The sequence below is a fragment of the Gorilla gorilla genome, chromosome 16 (genome assembly GCF_029281585.2).
Source record: "Gorilla gorilla gorilla isolate KB3781 chromosome 16, NHGRI_mGorGor1-v2.1_pri, whole genome shotgun sequence".
Classification (NCBI taxonomy): domain Eukaryota; kingdom Metazoa; phylum Chordata; class Mammalia; order Primates; family Hominidae; genus Gorilla; species Gorilla gorilla.
In genome coordinates, this window is record NC_073240.2 from 57,857,407 (window position 1) to 57,880,173 (window position 22,767).

General features: G+C 37.1%; 1 protein-coding gene across 16 annotated transcripts in view; it reads left to right on the forward strand.

Annotated features, from left to right (window-relative positions):
- TCF12 (transcription factor 12) overlaps positions 1 to 22,767 on the forward strand; it is a 368,210-nt gene that overhangs the window by 169,450 nt on the left and 175,993 nt on the right. For all 16 annotated transcript variants that reach the window (XM_055364027.2, XM_055364030.2, XM_063699019.1 and 13 more), the window contains one exon: positions 1,988 to 2,090. In XM_055364027.2, the coding sequence (XP_055220002.1) occupies positions 1,988 to 2,090 (103 nt within the window). The remainder of the gene's footprint in view (positions 1 to 1,987; positions 2,091 to 22,767) is intronic.

The window sequence follows — 22,767 nt, forward strand, 5'->3', positions numbered from 1 at the left end:
TTTTTATAGGTTTTGATGCCTTCCTTTGACTGTGTGCCTAAGAATGGCAGTGGGAAGGGTGGCAGAGAGATCACCCAGATGTACGTGAGATAGTGATTTGTCCCTTAGTATTCATTTTAAGTAGTAAAAGCAAATCTATGGGCCAGGCATGGTGGCTCAGGCCTGTAATTCCAGCGCTTTGGGAGGCCAAGGCTGGAGGGTCTCTTGAGCCCACGAGTTTGAGACCATCCTGGGCAACATAGTGAGACCCTATCTCTTCAAAAAATTTTAAAAATTGATTGGGTGTGGTGGTGCACTACTGTAGTTCCAGCTACTTCCTGGGAGCCTGAGGTGGGAGGATCACTTGAGCCTGGGAGGTTGAGGCTAGTCAGCAGTGATCACGCCACTGCACTCCAGCCTGGGCAACAGAGCGAGGGCCCTATCTCCAAAACAAAAACAAAAACAAAAAAACGGTAAGCTCTGTGGAGTGACGTTAGCTAAGAGCCATACTATTGTGTATATAGGGTCTACTAAATGTGGCTGTATCAGACAGGACTTACGGTTATAGTTACCAGAGAACACTTGTGGTCATAAGTTGTGAATGGCACCCAGATTCTTCTTGAATACCTATCACATGTCTGTCAGTAATTTCTGATGTATGTAAAAATGAAACAAAGATTTATTTGGGAGTTAGCACTCCAGAAGATTAGTGTTAAAACAGAACAGCAGAAGGAGTTGTGACATGCATCTATAAACAATTGTAATGATTTGACAGTTATTTAGCCCTCTATTCCTAGCCCTTTCATTGAACTGACAGCATGCCTGCAAAGATAGTGAGGCCTGTTTCAGCGACATTAATGTCCTCTTAAATGGTAGCCTGCAGTCTGGGGAATGATAAGTGTTCAGTGATTGATGATTTTTTTAGTCCCAGGGGATTCTGGGTGGTTTCTGGTTTCTGTGAACCAGGGTAGTTTTTTCTCTTACTTGGGCTTCGTATACGTTTTTCCTGTCTTTACCATGTTGGTTTTAAATTGGCAGAGATATATATGACCTGCAGTTTTAATTAATAGAGTTCAAAGCCTTGTTTAGAAACAATATGATTTTGGAGGTAATGCTGTACTTAAGAGTGCGTAAAAGTCTGAGAACCAGGACAGGTTTCATTACATAGTAATTTTGTAACACTTGTTTTTGTTTGTAAATTATCTTTTTTCCCCTTTGCTTTAAAAAAAATATGTTTTAAACTATAAGGAGAAATGTAATAACAGCTACTGTGAAAAGTAACATTAGCTTTATTGTTTTTAATGGTGTTTGTAATTTCATTCTTAAGAATTTAAATCAGCTGTTTTTAATAATTGTTTTACTTTTTAGCTCAGTTTCTGTAGGAGTATATATTGTTATACTACAGTGGTATTAAAATGAGTATAAACAGACCTTTTTTGTTGAATATTTGCCATTTAGGAAAGGATTCATTTCTAGCATATTGATTGTGAATTAGTTTTAGTATTTTAAGTCAAACTTGTAATTGCCTAACCCTTTATTTTTAGGGTCTGGGGGCAGGGAATGAATAGGAGGATAAAAACAAGCATTTCCCTAATTTATTACAACTGAGAAATATATTTTCTTAATTTATTTAAAAAAATCCATTGTACTTTCCCTTTGGATGTAAAGTAATCTTAGAGGTAATTTTAGTAATAGTTTACAGAATTCTCATAGCTCCCCATCCCATCAGAAGAGCTGATGATACTTTGAAAACATTCGTGCTCATGGTTAGTGTTTATTTATAGAAACCCACTTTTCTTTACGATCAATAAAGAAAATGTTTTTTGACTTAAAATCTTAAAAGGAATAAAAGAAGCACTTCTGCTGTTAGCTTTTCAAATAATGAACAAGAAACTTGGTCAGAAATGACCATGTGTAAGTCTGTATATTAATTGGGTGAGTGTCATTATGCTGAATTAGCGGGACTGCCAAATAATCTCTTTAATACTCTGATCTTTTTCCCCCCTAGGGTTTTACAGACAGCCCTCATTACAGTGATCACTTGAATGACAGTCGATTAGGAGCCCATGAAGGCTTGTCCCCAACACCTTTCATGAACTCAAATCTGATGGGTAAGTTGGTAATTCTCTGCAAGTAGTCTTCTCAAAGCTTCTTTGGTCAGAGACATTTTTTATCCCTTTGTCCGGGAGGGACAGGTAAGTATCTAGAAGAAAGTTCTTGAGTTTCTAGGGGCATCTAGGGCTTTTCTTGTTCAGCACAGCTTGAGGATCAAATGTCCAGAAAATTTGGGGTCTACTCTTAAAGCATTATTGTTTTGGTGTCAAAAAAAGAAGTGGCAGTGTTTTGATTGTCAGTTTTGGCAATGTCTTTGTGACCTCAAGCATTACATGTTTTCTGGGGCAGAGAAGTATTGTTTTAGGGGCATTTGTGATGTTACTATTTCTCCTAACAGTTGTATTATGTTGTAATTAAAAATGTGACATAGCAGTGATTTTAGGCAGACTTTACTTGCATTGGACAATATTTCTCCTGGCACAATTTGATTAAAACATAGTATATTTAGATATTGCAGCATTGTTTTAAGCACTTGGCTTCATACTAGGACTTTTTTGAAGTTTTGGTTTGAAGAAGTGAAGTTGCACTTTCAAGAAGGGTATGAACTACCATCTAAACTTGATTTTTATGTTTAGGCAAAACCTTTGTGGTTAATCATGCTCTGCAAAACACCCCTCCTTTCCTTTCTCCTTCTCTGTCTCAAATGAGAGTTTAAAGTTGTTCAGTCTAAAATTATAAACCCAAGCTTGTTTTTTTCAGTTTGAATACCATTTTTTTGTGTAAATATTTTACCCTTTTGCAAAACCTGATTGAAAATAATCTGTATGTTTTATGATTTTTTTTTCTTGCTTATGCTGGGGCTGAAAATATTACAAAAACTTTTATCTGTTTTACCAGTTATAACTGTTTTTACCAGTTATTGGCATCATATAAATATGGAAAGTTTGTGTAATTGACATTGATTTCATTACTTACTTTATTTCTTAAGGACATGACCTATATTGTGATCTTAGAATCGTCCTTTTAAGACACAGCCATACTAATCTGAGTAGATTACCCAAATCCCAAATCCTGGTAGTCTGCAATTTATTTAAAATGATTTGCTTTGCACAGTCTTTGTTTCCCTTATTCTCTATAGTGTCGAGGAGACAGAATCTGATAGTCTAGTGTGGATTTTGCCGAAGGCGGTTGACAGTTTGAAGCCAGAAGAACCATTAGAGTATGACAGAAGAGTGAAAAAACTGACACAAGCAATAAAACTTGTGTTTAAAATCACAATTTGTTTCAGCGTAAATAAATGCACATAGAAAATCATGGTATTAAATGTATTATCATTCCAGATAAAAAATCAGAGTTAGGTTTACAATAAATTATTTGGCTAGGGAAAACTTTCTAATTTATTTTTTAAATTTTCAATTGAGCTTGCCATCAAAGTAAAATCGATATGACACTCCAAATTATTTCCTTTCGGAGTATAACTTTTCCCCAAATAGGATTTAATTTATATTAAGTGTAGTAGGGCAAGTAAAAGTCAGTGTTTTTGTAATTTTGGATTAAACTAAGCTTTCTTAATTGAGAATATAACTCTGAACTGTGAAAAATCAGAAATTGATCTTTTTGTATTTATGTTCTTACCTTTATTCTTCACTCATAGAGATGACTTTTAGGCCCAATGGAATTTCATCATTAGTACAGCTTTGTACCAGGCTGACGATTAAAATTTTGTACGGGACAAGTGTGGAAATTAAATGAATCCTAAGAGGTATGCATGTCAGTCAGTTGCTCTGAGCAGATGTTGACTAACAATATTTCTGTAATTCACTTTGAGGTAACATTTTCTCAGTTGGAGCAATTACGAGCATGTGCTTGTTGGTTTCTTTAGTTTTCAGATAATTATTAGAATACTTTTAATAGTCATCCATACCCTATGTATAAAATCAACATCTAAAAAAAGTCTTGAAGTAAATAAATATTTGTAAGTAGATTGATCTCTTAATTCAAATGAAAAAAATCTGCATTCATGTGAACTACGTTGTTTAGGTACTACTTTGTATCAGATGCAGATATACAAACCATACATTTTCTTTTCTTATTTTTGAGACAGGGTCTCACTTTGTCACCCAAGCTAGAGTGCGGTCGCATGATGATGGCTCACTACAGCCTTGAACTCCTGAGCTCAAGCTGTCCTCCTTCCTTAGCACAACACCACCTAATTTTTTAATTTTTAATTTTGTAGAGATGAGGTCTCACTATGTTGACCAGACTGGTTTTGAACTCCTGGCCTCAAGTGATCCTTCTGCCCCAGCCTCCCAAAATGTTGCAATTATAGGCATGAGCCACCATGTCTGGCCCAGACCATATGTTTTATTTGTGAGTTTTAACTACCTAATGTAAAAATGTTTACTTATACATAAAAGAAGGAGAGAGAACCCTGAAATGATTAAGCAGATAGGTTCAAAAGAAATTCACTGGTCATTGGCAATATCTGATATACTTCACTTCCTTACCTTTATTTTCAGTAAAAATGATCAAATGAGGTACCTTTAGTGTAAACAATCTGCACGACAATAGCTTGCTTTTGGAAATGAATGCCTCTTAAATCACAATGCAGTTCCATACAGCAACAGGCAATTCAACTTGATATGAGCTGAAGTAATTGAACTGACACCCAAACATGTGGGTTTATAGCAATATATAGTTACAGTGGATAGACTGACTTTTCTGGCTGTTTGTTAATTTAAGGGAGTTTCTGGCTGAAAAACCTAAATGATTAAATCTCTGCTGAGATGTGTATGGTAGTATTTTGAAGCATTTGGAACTGTTGATAACCAATCATCGCAACAGGTAACAGTTGAGAGTGGTGCTGTGCATGATGAATGTTCAGAAACAGCTAAAACTAATAGGAAAGCAGTAACATTTCATGTTGCTGTCAACATATAAAAACACCATTAAGTGGGGAAGGGATTGTACATCTAGGGAATGTTGTTGTTTTGAGTATTATGTTCAGCCATAAGCACATTTGCCTGAAGAAACAGTGGATTATAAAGCACCACTGTCTTCTGTGATAGAGCTTTCAAATACTTTAATGATTTTGTACATTGCAAAAATGAGAAATTTTGTCTAACAAGGGTTGATAATGATTCAGTAATGAACAATTTGCAACAGAAAGTGCGTTTATATATTCATGTAGATATTTTGAAGTGTTTTATGCTGAATCAGTTAATGTTTCTTTTATGAATTGCAGAAATCTCCTGTGGATATGTCAATATGGGAAAGAGGGCTTTTCTTATGTTTCGAGTGAAATAAGTACATCTTTTTGGCACATCACTAGGTAATTAGCATCAAGCAGTTCTGTACTCTGAAATATTAAAACTGTATGAAAAGCTTTGACCATAGCAGTGAATCCCATGGTCATTCAAGGCTACTATCAATCACCAAGTAGCCTTGTCTGTCTCAAGCTTCTTCAAGCTCTGGTCCATTTCTCCACTCTTGATCCTCTCATTAATTTCAGTAATACTTGTTTTCCTTTACCTTTTGATAATTAGTCATATTTTTGATGATGGGAGGATCAGTTTGCTGGTTGAACTTAGAAACAAATTATTCTCACAGAATTGCCTGGCTTCCATCCCCAAGTGATTGTGTAATAAACTACTATTATCTCTTTAATCCCTCCATGTTTATAAGCTTTACTTATTTTAGGATGTATGTCTGTGTATATGTGATAAATGGGAGACTTAAGGTGTAAAATTATCTTCGGTTTTGCTTGTTTTTTGAGACCCTTAATTGTGTTCCTTTCTGAGACACTATTTTGCCTCTAGAGATGGTTTGTTAACAATTTTTCTTTTAAAGAGTGAATGTAATATGTGGTGGTACAGGGGGAAATTGCAGGGCTGAGAGTTAGGAGGTGTGGATTTTAATCCAGATTCTGAAAATACCTTTACCTTTCTGATAGGGTAATGCTGGGAATTCTCAGAGGTCTTGTACAGCTCTAGAATTTTACAATTCCATAATCTCATAAATTTAATAACTTTTATTCAACCCTGAAAAAGGCCACAACTAGAATTATAACTGCTATTTTGCAAATGATTAAAACTAAGGCAGAGGACAATTAAGTGTTTCTTTCTGAGGTCACAAAGCCAGTAAATGTCAAAACTAAATGTAGAACTCATATCTCCTGACTCTTAGTTGAATGCTGTTTCCGTTAGGCCACACTGTTTAGGTGTTTAAGATACCTGTTGTTTCTTCATATCTCAGATTTTTTACTAGCTCAGCATTTTCTTAAATCATGATTATGGAGACACTGATCTTGAGGGATGACCGTGGAAACACGGTTCCACAGCGAAATAACTATGGACACCATTGCGTATCAGTTGTTCCCTCTTAGAAATTCAGATTGTACTTTGGAATGTTAAAGACTCTGAAAAAAGAAAAAGCTGATTTAACTTTTTTAGCCTACGACACCCCAAAATCACATTAGGCACAGAAGGCTTTTTGTAAAGAGTGTCATTAGCTTCTGAGAAACTAGTTTTCTATAGGACGCTGGGAAATGTTTCTGGTTATTTAAAGGAAAAAAAAAAGATCATGAAAGTTCTCTGAAAAGTAAAATAGCATCATGTTAATAGAATTGCTATACAGTCATCCCTTAGTATCTGTGAGGGATTGGGTCCCCTGATGCTCAAGTCCCTTATATATATATATAAAATGGTATAGTTTTTGCATATTACCCACACATATCCTCCTATATACTTTAAATCATCTATAACTTACATATAATACCTAACCCAATGTAACTGCTGTGTAAATAGTTGTTATGTTGGATTGTTTAGGGCATAATGACAAGGAAAAAAATGTCTGTATACATTCGGCACAGTTGCAACCATCCATTTTTTTCCCCTAAATATTTTCAAATTGTGGTTGATTGATTTCACAGATGTGGAACCCACAGATAGAGGGCAGACTGTATATATTGTTGTAACTTATTTTAGGCATGTTAACTCATTTAACAGGTTGGGTCTAATTGCTCAAGTATATTACTGTCAAACCTCTGCTTATAAGCATTTGACTTATAAGCAGACCAAGTGTCTTCCCATTGCTGCTGGAATCTCTTTGCTTAACTCCACTTTCTGTATCTCAGAACTTAAAGGGCACCTCTGGTAAAGCTTCTGTGTTTTATTTCCATTTCATTGTAGATTACATAGGTTTCAGTGGATTTGTCTGGGAATTTAAGCCCAAGTACACTTTTTTTCTGTATATTTGGTACCTCAAATAACCAAATTTCAAAGAAAATTCTTCTGTAAACTTGATATTGCTTGCAATATAACCTATGAAAAATTCTGAAATCTCCTAGAGTTACAAAATATGTAGAATCACCATTTTCAGACTATCAAAGGGTAATACAACCCTGCCCTCAAAAGTTAACTCTTTTGGCATAGTGGGGTGGCTCACATTCCCAGCACTTTGGGAGGCCAAGGTAGGAGGATTGCTTGAGCCCAGGAGTTTAAGACCAGCCTGAGCAATATGGTGAAACCCTGTCTCTACAAAAAATAAAAAAAATTAGCCAGGCATAGTGGCACATGCCTATGGTCCCAGCTACCTGGGAGGCTGAGAGGGAGGATTCCTTGAGCCGGGGAGGTGGAGATTGCAGTGAGCCAGATCACTTCACTGTACTCCAGCCTGGGCAACAGATCCAACCCTGTCTTAAAAATAATAATAAAAAATAAAAAAAGATATGTAAGTTTGATATACTTGAAATTTCTTCACTAGATGAGATACTGAAAATGATTATAAAGTGTCGAAGGGAAATAGTATCTGATTTGACAGTATTTCTTAAGGATGAGGCCTTTTACTTTTTCCAATGTTTTAATAACCCTAAATTTTATGAAAGAATATGATTGTATATTCATTGATCTACATTCTCTGACCTTTGGCTGTGCTGACAAACACAAAATGTTGGCACCAAGAGAAAACTTGAGAGAAAGGAGCCTAGGTACAACTGAAGGCACTAAAGCCAAGAAAAATGAAATTACTTGTTAGTTTGAAACATGGCCCTGGCCAGGCACAGTGGCTCACCCCTGTAATCCCAGCACTTTGAGAGGCTGAGGCAGGTGGATCACCTGAGTTCAGGAGTTCGAGACCAGCCTGACCAACATGGTGAAACCCCATCTCTACTAAAAATACAAAAATACAAAAAAAAAAAAAACAAAAAACAACAACAGTCAGGCATGATGGCACATGCTTGTAATCCCAGCTGTGTGGGAGGCTGAGGCAGGAGAATTGCTTGAACGCAGGAGACAGAGGTTGCAGTGAGCCGAGATTGCGCCACTGCACTCCAGCCTGGATGACAGAGCAAGACTCCATCTCAAAAAAACAAAACAAACAAACAAAAAAACAGAAAAAGAAACATGGCATTGACCCTCTTGATTCTGACTAGCTCACAGTCCCTTTCTACTACGTTGCTTTTTTCCTCTTTTTAACTTCTCGTGTTCAACCATTTGTTTCATTTGCTACCTTTTTCTACATTATAGCTCTGCTGTGTTTTTCTTTCTTTCACTACTGCTCAACTCTCATTAACCAGTCTGAGTTGTTGAGTACCTTCCTCCATCTTTTTTATGTATTCATTCCTCCATTTTTTTCTGCCCTTTACCATGCCCTTTTTCTACCTTTTACAGAGGAAAGTACTGTATGGTAGAATATTAAAGTGAATAATATTCAGTCTGTCTTTATAGACTATTATTTTAGTGTGATAGAGGGATAAGAATTTCAACAATTAATATACGTGGCAGAATGTCAGTGATACGAATAAATTCTTACAGACATTCAGAAGAGATTACATTCAAGCACAACCAGAGGTGATCAGGAAAAGTTTTATTGTGGGTCGCATTTATTCCAGTCAGCACTGTTTTTGTTATAAGTGACAGAACCTAACTTAAACCGGGTGAAACAAAAAGTGGTGTTTATTAACCCATTTATCTAAGAAGGCTAGGAATAGATTGATTTGGAGCATGGGGGACCTAGGGGTTTAAACAATGTCATCAGCCCTCCCTCTTTCACCTTGCAAATGTTTCATTGAAAGAATAAGAACTGGAGAGGCAAATTGGGCCAAGGAGAATGGATGTGAGAAGTGGGAAAAGGTAGGAGTACAGTGTTCTGGTCTCTCCTTCTCTAGATCCCTCACTCCAGTATTTCCAGATTGCTCTAAATTGTTCTTCATGGTTGCTATATTGTAAGGTACCTTATTCCTTAGTGGTATGGAATGTTTTTATTCATTGGACATGTGCATTTAATTTATAACATCCTGTTCCTGGCAGTTCCTGGCAGTGTGGTCTTTTTCCATGCCCCTGCCCTGCCTCTACAGCCTAAAAAGCAGTTCTCTTTCTATGGTTAGAATGAATTTTGATAGCCATTCTCTGAAGCTGTTTCTGTGAGCCAGAGATGACCTGAAGGCTTCTTTTCTACCCAGTCTGAGAGAGACCGAAGTAATACTAACGCCTTAGTTTGAAAGAGGTTCCACACTTTCCAGAGTACTCCTGTATGGACTCAGATCCCTCTTATCTATGGGTAATCCGTCCTAGAATGAATTACTTGAAAGAGTAACCAGGATTTCAGAAAATATAGGGAAAAAATATATTTTATTTGAATTTTAAAAAACTATTTCAAAAGTTAAAATTAAAATAAGAATATAATATCAAAAAGTGAACTATATATTATTCACTAGGTCTTAGAGTAAACAAAGAATTAGTTGTTGATTTTTTTAGCGTATTTTTCTCAGAAAATTTATATGGTAATACTATATATCCTGTATTTCACATTTGAATCTTGTTGATTTAGCCTACTATTTCTAACTCAGGTGGTAATCCATTAGTGACTTTATATTCGATTAAATGGCTCTTTAACACCTTTTTCAGGACCTCATGAAGTCTTCAGTCTTTTGCATGGTATTCAACTTACAGTAGATTCGTTTTGTTTATATATTATGGGATATTCAACAGAAGATTGATCAAAGCAATCAACTCTGGCTTGAGACAACCGTACTATCTGTAGAGGATATTTCATAGAGATTTTTTTTTTAAGTTATCTGGTCTAATGGATTTTTCTGTGAGCTCACAACATTGGCTTAACTATGCATCCTTGCAAACTCTAGGGACTTAAATCAAGTGGACCACCTTTACTTTTACTTGTTTATCCAGTGCATTTCCTCATTGTCACTTGGGTGTGCATTGTCTATGGTCAGTAGTCATCTTTATGGATCCTTGTTGTTTTATAGTGGGCCAGTTGCATAGATCTGATAAATGGTTCTTCTTTGAATCTTCCCATTGTTTGTGTCTAGTTCTAACCAAGTGAACATGAACTCCTAACCAGAGATGTTCTGAGTTCTGCCTGTAGGGAGGTGGATGACAGGGGCCGTGGCTACTTGGTTGCTAGAGAACAAGAGAAAGATTGCTTTTAAGGAGCTTTTGTAGCTTTACAGTTCTGCTATATGCGTAGAATTTCAGAAGCACACCATAGCACGCAGTTGAGAATTTGGGACACTGTTTTGATTTAAGAAAAGTCCTAGAGCAGCATTAACAGATCATGCCTCCTGTGTGGTAACTTTTCGGATTCACTTCCTCTTTTTTTTTTTTTTTTTTTTTTTTTAGTAGAGATGAGGTCTTGCTGTGTTGGCCAGATTGGTCTTGAACTCCTAGGTTTAAGTGATCTTCCTGTCTTGGTCTTCCAAAATGCTGAGATTATAGACATGAGCCACTATATCTAGCCCAGACTAACTTCTTATAGTAAAGATGCTGCCTTCATCATTTAATAAAGGCTTTCAGAATGTTTTATTTAAAATAAATGGTTTCATATTAAAATTCTCATAGATGTTTGAACTGGATAAATAATATGTTATAAAGAATAGAAGTAGGGGGAGGTATTCCTGGTACTTACTCCCCATACCCTGAAAACTCTAGGGCCTCTTTCAAAGTGAAGAATTAGCAGTAGCTTGATTAGTGGTCATGGTATTTATGTAAGTTTTAATTAGCCATCAAAATAATTTTTTTAAAAAATTTGAAAGCATATACTGAATTGCTTTGGTTTAAATTGTACAAGTATTACTATTGTTTGAAGGTTTCCATTACATTCTGATCTTTAGTTATATAGGTTTTTTACTACATTGCTGTAGTTGAATAAGCCTCACATTTTATGTGAGGCCCCATAAAACAATTGATTATTTTGAGTGTCAATTCACCATTTTTGTAATCTCCTTATTTCCAAATCTCAGCTTCTTTTTCTTTTTGGAAAATTCAGCCTTTGCCTTTCATAATTCATGGTTTTTGCGACTTCCAGTTTGGTATTTGTTGTTTTTATTTGTGATTTTAGATTTTAGGGAGGCTTTTTTTGGTGGTGGTGGTTTTTGTTTTTTGTTTTGTTTTGTTTTTTGAGACAGAATCTTGCTCTGTTGCCCAGACTGGAGTGCAGTAACACATCTATGGCTTACTGCAGCCCCAACTTCCCAGGCTCCAGTGATCCTCCCACTCAGCCTCCCAAGTAGCTAGGACTACAGGTGTGTGCCACCACACCCAACTAATTTTTAAAAAATTATTCTTTGTAGAGACACAGTCTTGCTGCGCTGCCCAGGCTGGTCCGAACTCTTAGGTTCAAGCGATCCTCCAGGCTTGGCCTCTCAAAGTGCTACGATTACAAGCGTGAGCCACCATGCCTGGCCCCTGATTTTAGGTTTCTGTGAACACTAGAACTTGCCATTCTGCCTGTATTTCAGGACTTTCTGATACATATGCATGTGCATGCGTGCGTGCACACACACACGTGCATATGCACCCACACACATATATATATGGGGCTGAGTTTTTAAATCTTTATCTTGAAAAATGTTTCTTTGGGTATTTCCATATACGTGATATGGTTTGGTGGTTCCACAGTCATTCTTGTATTACGTATTTGTTTTTTAGTTTGAGTATACCTCTGGAGGATTATCACACTTACAAAGTTCCATGAAATTTCTAGGGAGTGACAATTAAATGGGAGTACATTACTAGTCCACTTCACAGCAAATTAAATCGATTAGTTAATGTATAGTTAATTGTAAATTTTATTAGTTTCTCTTACATACTTTTCCACACTTGTCCCTGGTATTAGGGATTAGCAAACTATACACAAAGAGCCAGATAGTAAATAGTCTAAGGTCTGTGGTCCAGCATACCAATATCAATGATAATCGTATAGGTACTTATATAGCTACTTAAACATGTAAGTAGTTATATGTTTATGAAGTAGGCCATAAACATATAATTCATGGCTTATCAACTAAGCCATAAACATATAACTACTTACATGGTTAAATAGCTATATAAGTACTTATATATCATTGATTTGGGGCTATAAAAATAACAGTTGGTGGCCTGGATTTGTTCCATAGGCTACATTTGCCAGTCTTGTTCTAGATAATTTAACAAAAATACTTGAAATAGCAGTAACTCTGCCAATTTGTTGAAGAGTTAATAAGTTACATATGGCCGGGCGTGGTGGCTCACGCCTGTAATCCCAGCACTTTGGGAGGCTGTGGCAGGTGGATTACCTGAGGTCAGGAGTTCAAGACCAGTTTGGCCAACATGGCAAAGCCCCATCTCTACTAAAAATACCAAAATTAGCTGGGCGTCGTGATGCGCACCTGTAATTCCAGCTACTAGGGAGGCTGAGACAGAAGAATCACTTGAACCCAGGAGGCAGAGGTTGCAGTGAGCCAGGATCGCATGACTGCACTCCAGCTTGGGTAACAGAGCACGACTCTGTCTTTAAAAAAAAAAAAAAAAAGTTATGTATGTGAAATTTTATGGAAAGTACCAGGTTTTTTCTTTTTTATTTAAAAAACAAATTCAGACGTGATGGTTGGTGGTTGTAGTGGTGAATTATTTCTAGTTTCTGGAGCTATACTGCCTCTTTACAGAATGGTAAGTTATCAGTTAGGTGAGTTGTTTTTCTGTTGTTTTGTTTTCAAATATGGGCAAATTTCTAGGCAAATGTCAGATTTTCTCTCTCTGAAATCCTGTGTTTCCCTTAGTTTTCTATAATCAGAAATCTTTCAGAAAAAACCTGCTTCTCAAGATAGCAATATAAGATTGTAGCTTTAGTGTATTGAACTGCTATATTGGGAGAGGAAAAGGTGAAAATTAGGCTGCTTAATAGAGATGTGGCAGTTGGGCTGTCGCGTCTCTATTGAGCAGCCTAATGCAGAGAGAAGCCTTCAAAGAACAGCTGCAAAGAGTCTATCGAGGGAATCTATAATGAGAGGATAGTGTGAGAATTGCACAGTAATAAAAAAAGTATACTGTTGCTCTAGTGAAAATCGGTACTGCCCAACATATGAGAATCTCCCCAAAGGGTATGTGCAATAAAAATACAGCATTTTCTAGGCTGTGTATAAATAATTTTTGTAAGATAAATGTAAATTATGGATTTTGATGCAGTTTATAAAGTATGTAATTTTAAAATTCCATGTACAGTGATTAATGGTTAGTATTTGAGGAATTTTCCGAGTATTATATGCTATTCATTTTCAACTTAAGGCTGTCTTCTGTCTTAAGGATTTAATTGGGACCCTGCCTCTACAAAACATTTTTTGAAACATTAGCCAGATGCAGTGGCACCTGCTGTAGTCCCAGCTACTTTCCACATGTACATTTGGAAAAGTTAAACGCAAATTGTATAAAGAAAACAGTCCCAAACGCACTTATGAAGATGGATTTTTATACCCAATAAAAGAAGACATTGTATGTTAGCTCTACCACAATGGAATTTAACCCAAGGAAGTAATTGAAAATACACGTAAAGATGTGTATGCAAGAATGTTTGCCCCACACAGTATTTTATAAAGAAAAATTAACATCACCCAATATGGGACTAATTAAGTTATAATATGGTCATATGATGGATAACATTGCACTCATTAAAACTTACCTTTCAGACTGGGAGAGGTGGATCACTTGAGGTCAGGAGTTCGAGACCAGCCTGGCTAACATGGTAAAACCTGGTCTCTACTAAAAATACAAAAAAAATTAGCTGGGCGTGGTGGTGGAAGCCTGTAATCCCAGGTACTCAGGAGGCTGAGGTGGGAGAATTGCTTGAACCCGGGAGGTGGAGGTTGCAGTGAACCAAAATCACGCCACTGCATTCCAGCCTGGGTTACAGAGCAAGACTCTGTCTCAAAAACAAACAAACAAAAAAACACTTCAAAATAGTATTTTGTGATAGGATTTTCTACAGTGTTTCATAGTGGAAAGGCAGAGTAATGTATTATTGCAGTATGTGTAGATTATAAAATCTAAAGAAGAATATCAAAAAGTTAACATTGGTCTGATTGGAAGTTAGTATCAGGAGAGACACCGTATATGTGAAAATATACTATATTTTCACAATGAGCATGTATTTATACAGAAAAAAATACTTAAATAAGACTATCTCATAACATAATTGGAAGATAGAGGAAGGGAAAAAATGTTTAGCCACAAAATCCAAAAATATTATTGGCAGACTTGGGAGGCTTAATAAGATAGTTGTAGCAATATACTAAGCACGTTGATTCTTCAGCAGGATTCCCTGTGTGGAGCCACAAGAATAAATTTTTTTTTCTTTCTTTCTTTTTTTTTTTTTTTTTTTGAGATGGAGTCTTTTTCTGTTGCCCAGGCTGGAGTACAGTGGAGCGATCTCGGCTCACCACAACCTCCACCTCCCAGGTTCAAGTGATTCTCCTGCCTCAGCCTCCGGAGTAGCTGGGACTACAGGCGCGCACACCCAGCTAATTTTTCTACTTTTAGAAGAGATGGAGTTTTGTCACGTTGGCCAGGCTGATCTCAGACTCCTGACCTCAGGTGATCTGATGGCCTTGGCTTGCCAAAGTGCTGGGATTACAGGCATGACCCACTGTGCCTGGCCGTAAATCTTTATTTTGTTTAACTTTTACTTGGTCTGAGTGATCTCCTTGTTCTCCTTTGAGCAGGATTTAGGCATTCTTCACTATCCCTCTCCTTTTCTCATCTATCTTGCTGGTCTTTGGTGGTGGTTTTTTTTTTTTTTTTTTTTTTCCTGTGAGATGGAGTCTCACTTTGTCACACAGGCTGGAGTGCAATGGTGTGATTTCTGCTCAGTGCAACCCCTGCCTCCCGGGTTCAAGCAATTCTCCTACCTCAGCCTCCCAAGTAGCTGGGATTACAGGTGCCCACCACTACACCCAGCTGATTTTTGTACTTTTAGTAGAGATGGCGTTTCACCCTGTTGGCCAGGCTGGCTTTGAACTCCTGACCTCTAATGATCCTCCCACCCTGGCCTCCCAAAGTGCTGGGATTACAGGCCTGAGCTACTGTGCCTGACCAATCTTGCTGGTCTTTATCTTCCTAATGTGTATATGCTGTTTAGCTTTCAAATTCTAACACAGGTTCTTCCTTTTGTATGAATAACCTTAATAGATAATGCCTTGTATCTCCATCTCTTAATGTTCCTATAAACTTGATTTTCCAGTTAAATTGCAGCTCCCTGGTGAGGGAACATATCTTTAAACCTTTGTGTGTGCCTCATTGTACCTGCATAATTATGTAAAGTTCTTTTTGTGGTGGTGGTGGTGTTTTTTTAGACAGAGTCTCACTGTGTCACCTAGGCTAGACTGCAGTGGTGTGCATGATTTTTGCTCACTGCAACCTCACCTCCCAGGTTCAAGCGATTCTCCTGCCTCAGCCTCCCGAATAGCTAGGATTATAGGTGTGCATCCCACACCCAGCTAATTTTTGTATTTTTAGTAGAGACAGGGATTCACCATGTTGGCCAGGCTGGTCTCGAACTCCTGACCTCAAGTGGTCTGCCTGCCTCAGCCTTCCAAAGTGCTGGGATTACAGGCCTGAGCTACCACGCCCAACCATGAAAAGTTTTTAATGAGAAACGCTGGTTTGGTCTTTATTTATGCTCTTGAACAAGTCACTTAGAGTCTTATTTTTCTCACTTGCAAAATGGGGACATCAGTGCAAGTTTACAGGACTGTTGGATTGAACATTGTGGCCACTTCATAAACTATAAAGTGTTCCATAAATATGAGTTGTTATGTTCGTTATAAGGGTATTTAAAAAGTGGTTGATTACTGTCAGCATAGGGATAAAAAGCAGATCACATGGGAGACAGTAACAGTTCCTGTCTAGGACCAAAGCAGACAGAAATTAGAGAAAAGGTTAAGTAAATAATTACTCCACATCTATACATGGCATATTACACAGCCTTCAGAGTCATATCCTTAGGTGCTGATAGAAAGATCTCTGAGATACATTAAGTGAAAAAAGCTAAGTGCAGAGAAGCTTGTTCTAATTTGTGTTAGAAATGATACATATCTAAATGCAATGTGGTATCTTGGATTGGATCTTGGAACAGAAAAATTACATAGGTAGAAAAAATAGTGAAATTCTAATAAAGTCTTGAGTTTAGTTGATAGTAATGCTCTAATATTAATTTCTTAGTTTTGACAAAAGTAGCGTGGTTACGTAAGATGTAGGGAAACTGGATGAAAAGTACATGGGAATTTTCTGTACTAACTGATGCTTTTCTATAAATGTAAAATTATTCCAAAATAAAAAGTTTATTTAAAAAATAGTAGGCACTTTTGCGTTTGGCTAGAGTATCTCTGAAAGAATATACAAGAAATTGCCAACAATTATTGCCTTCTGGGAAGAGAACTCCCGGCAGGCAGAAGAGGAAAAGAAACTTCACTGTATACCCTTTTGTATTTTGTACCTTGTGCCTGTTATTGCCATGTGCATGTAAATTGCTCAAGGTAATGAAAAAGACAGGCCGCAGAATGGGATATAAAAATATTTGGAAAAGACATGTCTCATAAAGGACTACTGTTCAAAGTATATAAAGAACTTTTAAAATGTAACAAATAGAAAACTTGCACTGGGTTAAGAAATGGGCAAAAGACCTGAACAGACACCTCACCCAGGAAGATAATAATAAGCCTATGAAGAAATGCTCAAAATTGTATGTAATTAAGGAATTGTAAATTTAAATGACAGTGAGATATCCCTACACGTGTATTAAAACAACCAAAATCCAAAACACTGACAACACCAAGTGCTGGTAACAATATGGAGCAACAGGAATTCTTGTTCGTTGCTGGTGGGACTGCAAAATGGTATAGTCACTTTGGAAGACAGTTTGACAGATTCTTACAAAATGAAACATGCTCTTACCATACAGTCCAACATTTGTGTTCCATGGAGTCTACACAATGAAGTTGAAAATTAATCCACACAGTAATATGCACATAGAAGTTTATAGCAGCTTTGTTCATAATTGCCAAACCTGGAAACCACCAAGATGTCCTTCAGTAGGTGAATGGATAAATCATGGTACAGTCACAGAGTGAAATATTATTCAGTGCTAAAAAGAAATGAGCTATCAAGCCATGAAGAGAGATGGAGGAACCGTAAGTGCAGATTACTATGTGTAAGTGCAGATTACTATGTGAAACAAGCCAATCTGAAAGACTATATATTGTGTAATTTCAACTATATGACATTCTGGAAAAGGGAAAACAACGGAGACAGTAAAAAAGATCAGTGGTTGCTAGGAGTTAAGGGAGAAGGAGAGATGAATAGGATTTTTAGGGCAGTGAAACTACTCTGTATAAAACTTTAGTGGTAGATATATGTCATTATATGTTTTTTCAAACCAATAGAATATACAACACCAGGAGTAAACTCTAATGTAAACTATGAACTTGGGGTGATAATGATGTGTCAATATAGGTTCATTGGCCAGGCATGGTGGCTCACACCTGTAATCCCAGCACATTCAGAGGCCAGGGCAGGAGGATCACTTGAGCTCAGAGTTCAAGACCAGCCTGGGTAACCTAAGGAGACCTTGTCTCTACAAAATAATTAATAATAATAATAATAATAATAAAATTTTAAGAAATTAGCTGGGTTGGTGGTGCATGCCTGTTGTCCTAGCTACTCCAGAGGCTGAAGTTGGAGAATCGCTTAAGCCCAGGAATTGAAGACCACAGTGAGCCATGATTATGCCATTGCACTCGGGCCTGGTGACAGAGTGAGGCCCTGTCTCAAAAATAAATAAATAAAATACATACAAACATACATTCTGAAGATCCATGAATTTCTAAGTCAAGAATATTTTTAAACTTTTATTTTTAGGAAACTACAATTCTAATGAGTGATATTAGCAAGTGAGAAGAACTTTTTGGTCACCATTTAGTCCTTTCCCTTGAGTGCACCGCACTCTTGTACCTTTGGGCAGTAGGAAATGGGAAGCATCAAAGACAATCAACAACTTGAGAATATTCAAAAATCAAGATAATTGTATTTCAGAATTAAGTACTTACATAAAACATCTTAGTAAGAAGACATATAGATGTGTGGGGTGAGGGAAAGGCAGTACAGGAGAAAAATATTGGAACATCTCAGAGTTAATTCTTTGGTGATAAAATTTTACCTAGGGCTGATCCCTGTCACCTTTCTTCTCCCCGTACCCCCAACCCTAGAGGCAAGATAGAAAGACACAAAAACAATTAATATCTGGGTCTGTCCTCAAGTTTACTGGGTGAGAAGTGGGGTTTGAGGGTTGGGTTTTGACTGTCTTTTATAATATCAATCAAATCTGAAGAGTCCCTTTTTCTCCCCTAAAATGATGATTCTACTTAGGAAACTCTTACACAATTTCAGTTTTTCGCTAGCCAAAAGAAACTGGCTCTACAGGTAGAGTTTGAGAATGTGGGTGAGGTTGTTCTGGTGGTCCCTAGGGTTGGGTGTTTTAGGCAAACAATTCCTTAGAGAGAGATCTGGCTTGGAGGCTCTTGGTGTGGGGGTGAGGGACATTGTTGGGGGGTAGGAGTGGGTTCTTGGAAATGGAGTTGAGAAAAATGTCAGTGAGCTAATTCATAACTTCCCCTTGGGTTTTTAAAGATTCTACTTAATTTGTCAAAATTGTTCTCAACTTGTTTAAAAGTTCTATTTTTTAAAAAGTGTACAAAGAACCAATAACAAATGAAAATATACTTTCCTCTGTGTTGTCAAAAATTTTATTGTCTGCAAAACAAAAACTATAATTGTGGCTCTTTTAAAATCATAATAAACTATGGTGAATTATAAATTTTAAGTTTTCAGAAATATTTTTCAAATGATTAGTGTTAGTGTGGATGAGTCCTTGGGACAGGTGTTTTTTTGTTTGTTTGTTTTCTTGTATATGTGAAATCTGAAGTAAAAATAAACCACCCCTTGCTTAAAAAGAGGTTTAGGATGAAGTGGCTAAATCTCAAATTTCCCTTTTTGCTTCAGTGTGTCAGTTAATCTGGCTGTAGGATATGTTTATCTACTGTGAAGCCCACTGATGCATGCAAAGCTAAGCAGAGTACAATTTTCCCCAGTGGGTCTTCTTTCTCTGGGCATTTGTAGCTATGCCTCAGTGTGTGGAGTCTGCTGGGGAAAGCTAAAAGGGCTAAGATGTCAGCTATTGTAAAGGTACTGAGATCCTGTTTTAGGAAGGGAATGAGACATCCGGTCTTTAAAAAAAATGCATATTTCTTATTTCCCATAAGGCAGTTAGAAGTCTGCACAATAATGATAATAGTTAATATTGTAAATAGGATATCAATTTATGTGGCATTTAAAGAATTTTGAAATTCATTGTATTTTGTTTATCCTTTTTCTATGAGTATTCGAATTTCTATTTCTCGTCTTAATATCAGAGATTTTAATTTGTTCTTATAGTTAGTTAACTTAAACCTGTGGCCTAGGTTAGCCATTAACTGAATTAGTTCAGATTATTTATCTTAACCTATTGTTGCATATAGTATTTTAGGTTTTTGTTGAGATGGATACTATTGTATATTTAAAAATGCATAGAACTTGTCAAAGGTAGCTTAATTTGCCTTTCTACCTTCATAAAAATGTTAAAGTTAAGGGATTTTTAAAATGTCATTAGATATTCTTATCTAAATCATTTATATATTACCATAAATCACAGTTGTATTAAGTCAGCCATGAAGATTTCCTACTTAATGCAAATGAACACATAAGGTATCTAGAAAGCGTTCATTTGTGAGGGAACAAATTAAAGCGGTTAGAATTGCTGTGGAGCTGTATATGATAGATGAAATATTTTAATTGGAGACACAAATAGTTCTAATATTTCTAATGAGAAAGTGTGTAGATTATTTAATGTCGTAGGAGACCAAAGTAGAAATTTGGAAAAAGTAAAAATGACTCCTAAATTACCCAGCAAGTTGTAAAGATACACCTTTCTCAGCATGCATTCTCATGATAGCATAACAATGTATAATATATCTGATTACTGTCATAATTGACTACCTTGAAAGATAATGGTTCTAAGGGTCAATAAAATACACAATAAGAAAGATTTAATTAATGTGATCAAGGTAGGCTAAAAATAATGAATATTTGTTCATCTGAGTATTAAGATTTTTTAGTTTTAGGAGTTCTATTTTAAATATACCATAGTTGGGGAAAAGAACGATGCTTTTGCCTTGAAAGCACTGGCAGAGTAGATTAGTGTCACAGATAGTGTGAAACTGTGACACTGAATCTTTTTGGCTTGTGTTAATAGGTTCTGACCTAATGTGTATCACATTTTCATTTTTAATACAGAATCTAAACAAATGCTTTGCCAGTTGAGAAACTGGAGTCATCTTTCCATGGTGCTCATTAATTATTTTCTCTGACTGGCTTTTATGAATTTGGTTGAAAGTTAGCTTTTAATTGGAGAAGCTGAGATTTTTTGTGTACAGGAAGAAAATAATGCAAGAGTAGTAATGAAGACTGCTGCTTTCTGTCTAGTTCCATAAAACCCTTTAATTTAGGAAGTTCAGTCTATCTTTACAGGTTGCTTGGGCTGGCCCTAGATAGAATGGATACACTGGGTGTTGAAAACTAGAAACGGACTTAGTTCATCTCACTATATAAATGAGGAAACTGAAAGTAAGCCCCTGTGTTTGGTTAGAATGCCAACTGATGTTAAAAAGGTTGAAACACTCTAGAAGCTTTACCTTCAGATTATTGCCAACATTAATTATTATGCAAAAAGGGGGGAAAATTTGATATGGTAATAGGAGATTAAAATGGCAGAGCGTGGTTTCCTGGGCTAAAATGGGTCAGTGGACAGAAATGTAGAATTCCAGTTAATGAGGAACCACATTTACATTCTGTCTCAGATGCATTGTGCCTGGTGTTAGTCCCATACATTGGACTTGAAATGAAATCATCTTTTTAACGTCCTCTCTTTTTTGGCCTGCTGTGATCATACTCTGTTCTAGCTTTTTTCTTGTTTTAAAGATGGAGTTTGTGACAACTAGCTAGCGCTGAATGGACTTCTGGTTGACTTCTTGGTGGAAGGAATGTGTTATTTCACCCTGGACGGAGGCATGGAGTGTCCAGATCCCAGTGAGTTTCAAGCCAAACTCTATGAAAACATAGGGCCTACAACTTTTACTAGGTATTCATTGTGTTCTTAAAAGAGAAATTTCGGGATCACTGTGGGTAGGGACAATTCCTTTTCTCTCTAAGACCTAAGCAAGAGAGATCATTTAGACTGAGGTCCTTGGTGTATTCTTGTTCAGGGAAGACGACACAAAGGGGAATAGAAGTAATCGGTAGGCCTTGCAACCCAATTTGAAATTCACCCATGACAACCATCAGCCACAGGAGGCCCAACTCCCATCTCCTCTCTTAGTTTGCCTGTGTGGTGCAGAGGAATAGGTAGGTTTGGTTTGTTTATCTTTTTTTTTTTTTTTTTTTTTTTTTAAGATAGGGTCCCACTCTGTCTCCCAGGCTACAGTGTAGTGGCTCAATCTCGGCTCACTGCAACCTCTGCCTACCGGGCTCAAGTGATCCTTCAGGCTCAGCCCCACCAAGTAGCTGGGACTACAGGCACGAGCCACCATGCCCAACTAATTTTTGTATTTTTTGTGGAGACAGGGTTTTACCATGTTGTTCAAGCTGGTCTCAAACTCCAGAGCTCAAGCAGTCCACTAGCCTCAGCCTTTCGGAGTGCTAGGATTACAGGCATTAGCCACCGCACCTGGCTGGCTTGTTTATAAACAGTTTGTAAGTGGAAGAGGAGAAAGTGCAGAGTTACCCAAAAGTGCCATATGAACAAGATGCTAAGCCCTCTCTCCACTTCTTTTAGATTACCAAAGAAATCTAACTTCATAGTGATCACAGGAATATTTCTGGAGTATAGTTTATATTTTCCATGTGATTTAGAAGGAAAGGAAATCCTCTGCCCCTCATCCGTCTTAAGAAGGTGGGAATGAAAATTGTACTCAAAAGTTTTTAGTCCAGAAACATGAGCCTGCTGACAGCTGAGGGCTCTAGTTCTCTAGATTTGGGTAGAAAGGCCTGGGGGTGGGAATATCCTCCAGGCGGGACTAGCCCTGTGACCTGATCTCACTTGAATTTTCAGGTGATCTGACTTTCCAGTGATCTAAGACTGTAGTGCAAAGAAGCCAAGTCTTAGGCAGTTTTTTCAGGGACAGGCCTTGGGTTAGCTCTGCCTGAAGGTAGATGACTACTTTGGCAGATAATGTGGAGGAAGGAACACAACTCTTTGGAATGCCCTCAGCTGTCTAACTGTGACCGATTGTGCCTGGCCCAGCTGCAACTTGATCTCAACAAATGTTCAAGGAGAGGAGCTGTGATAGGGCCACTTAGATTGCTGTATAGCAATCTAAGG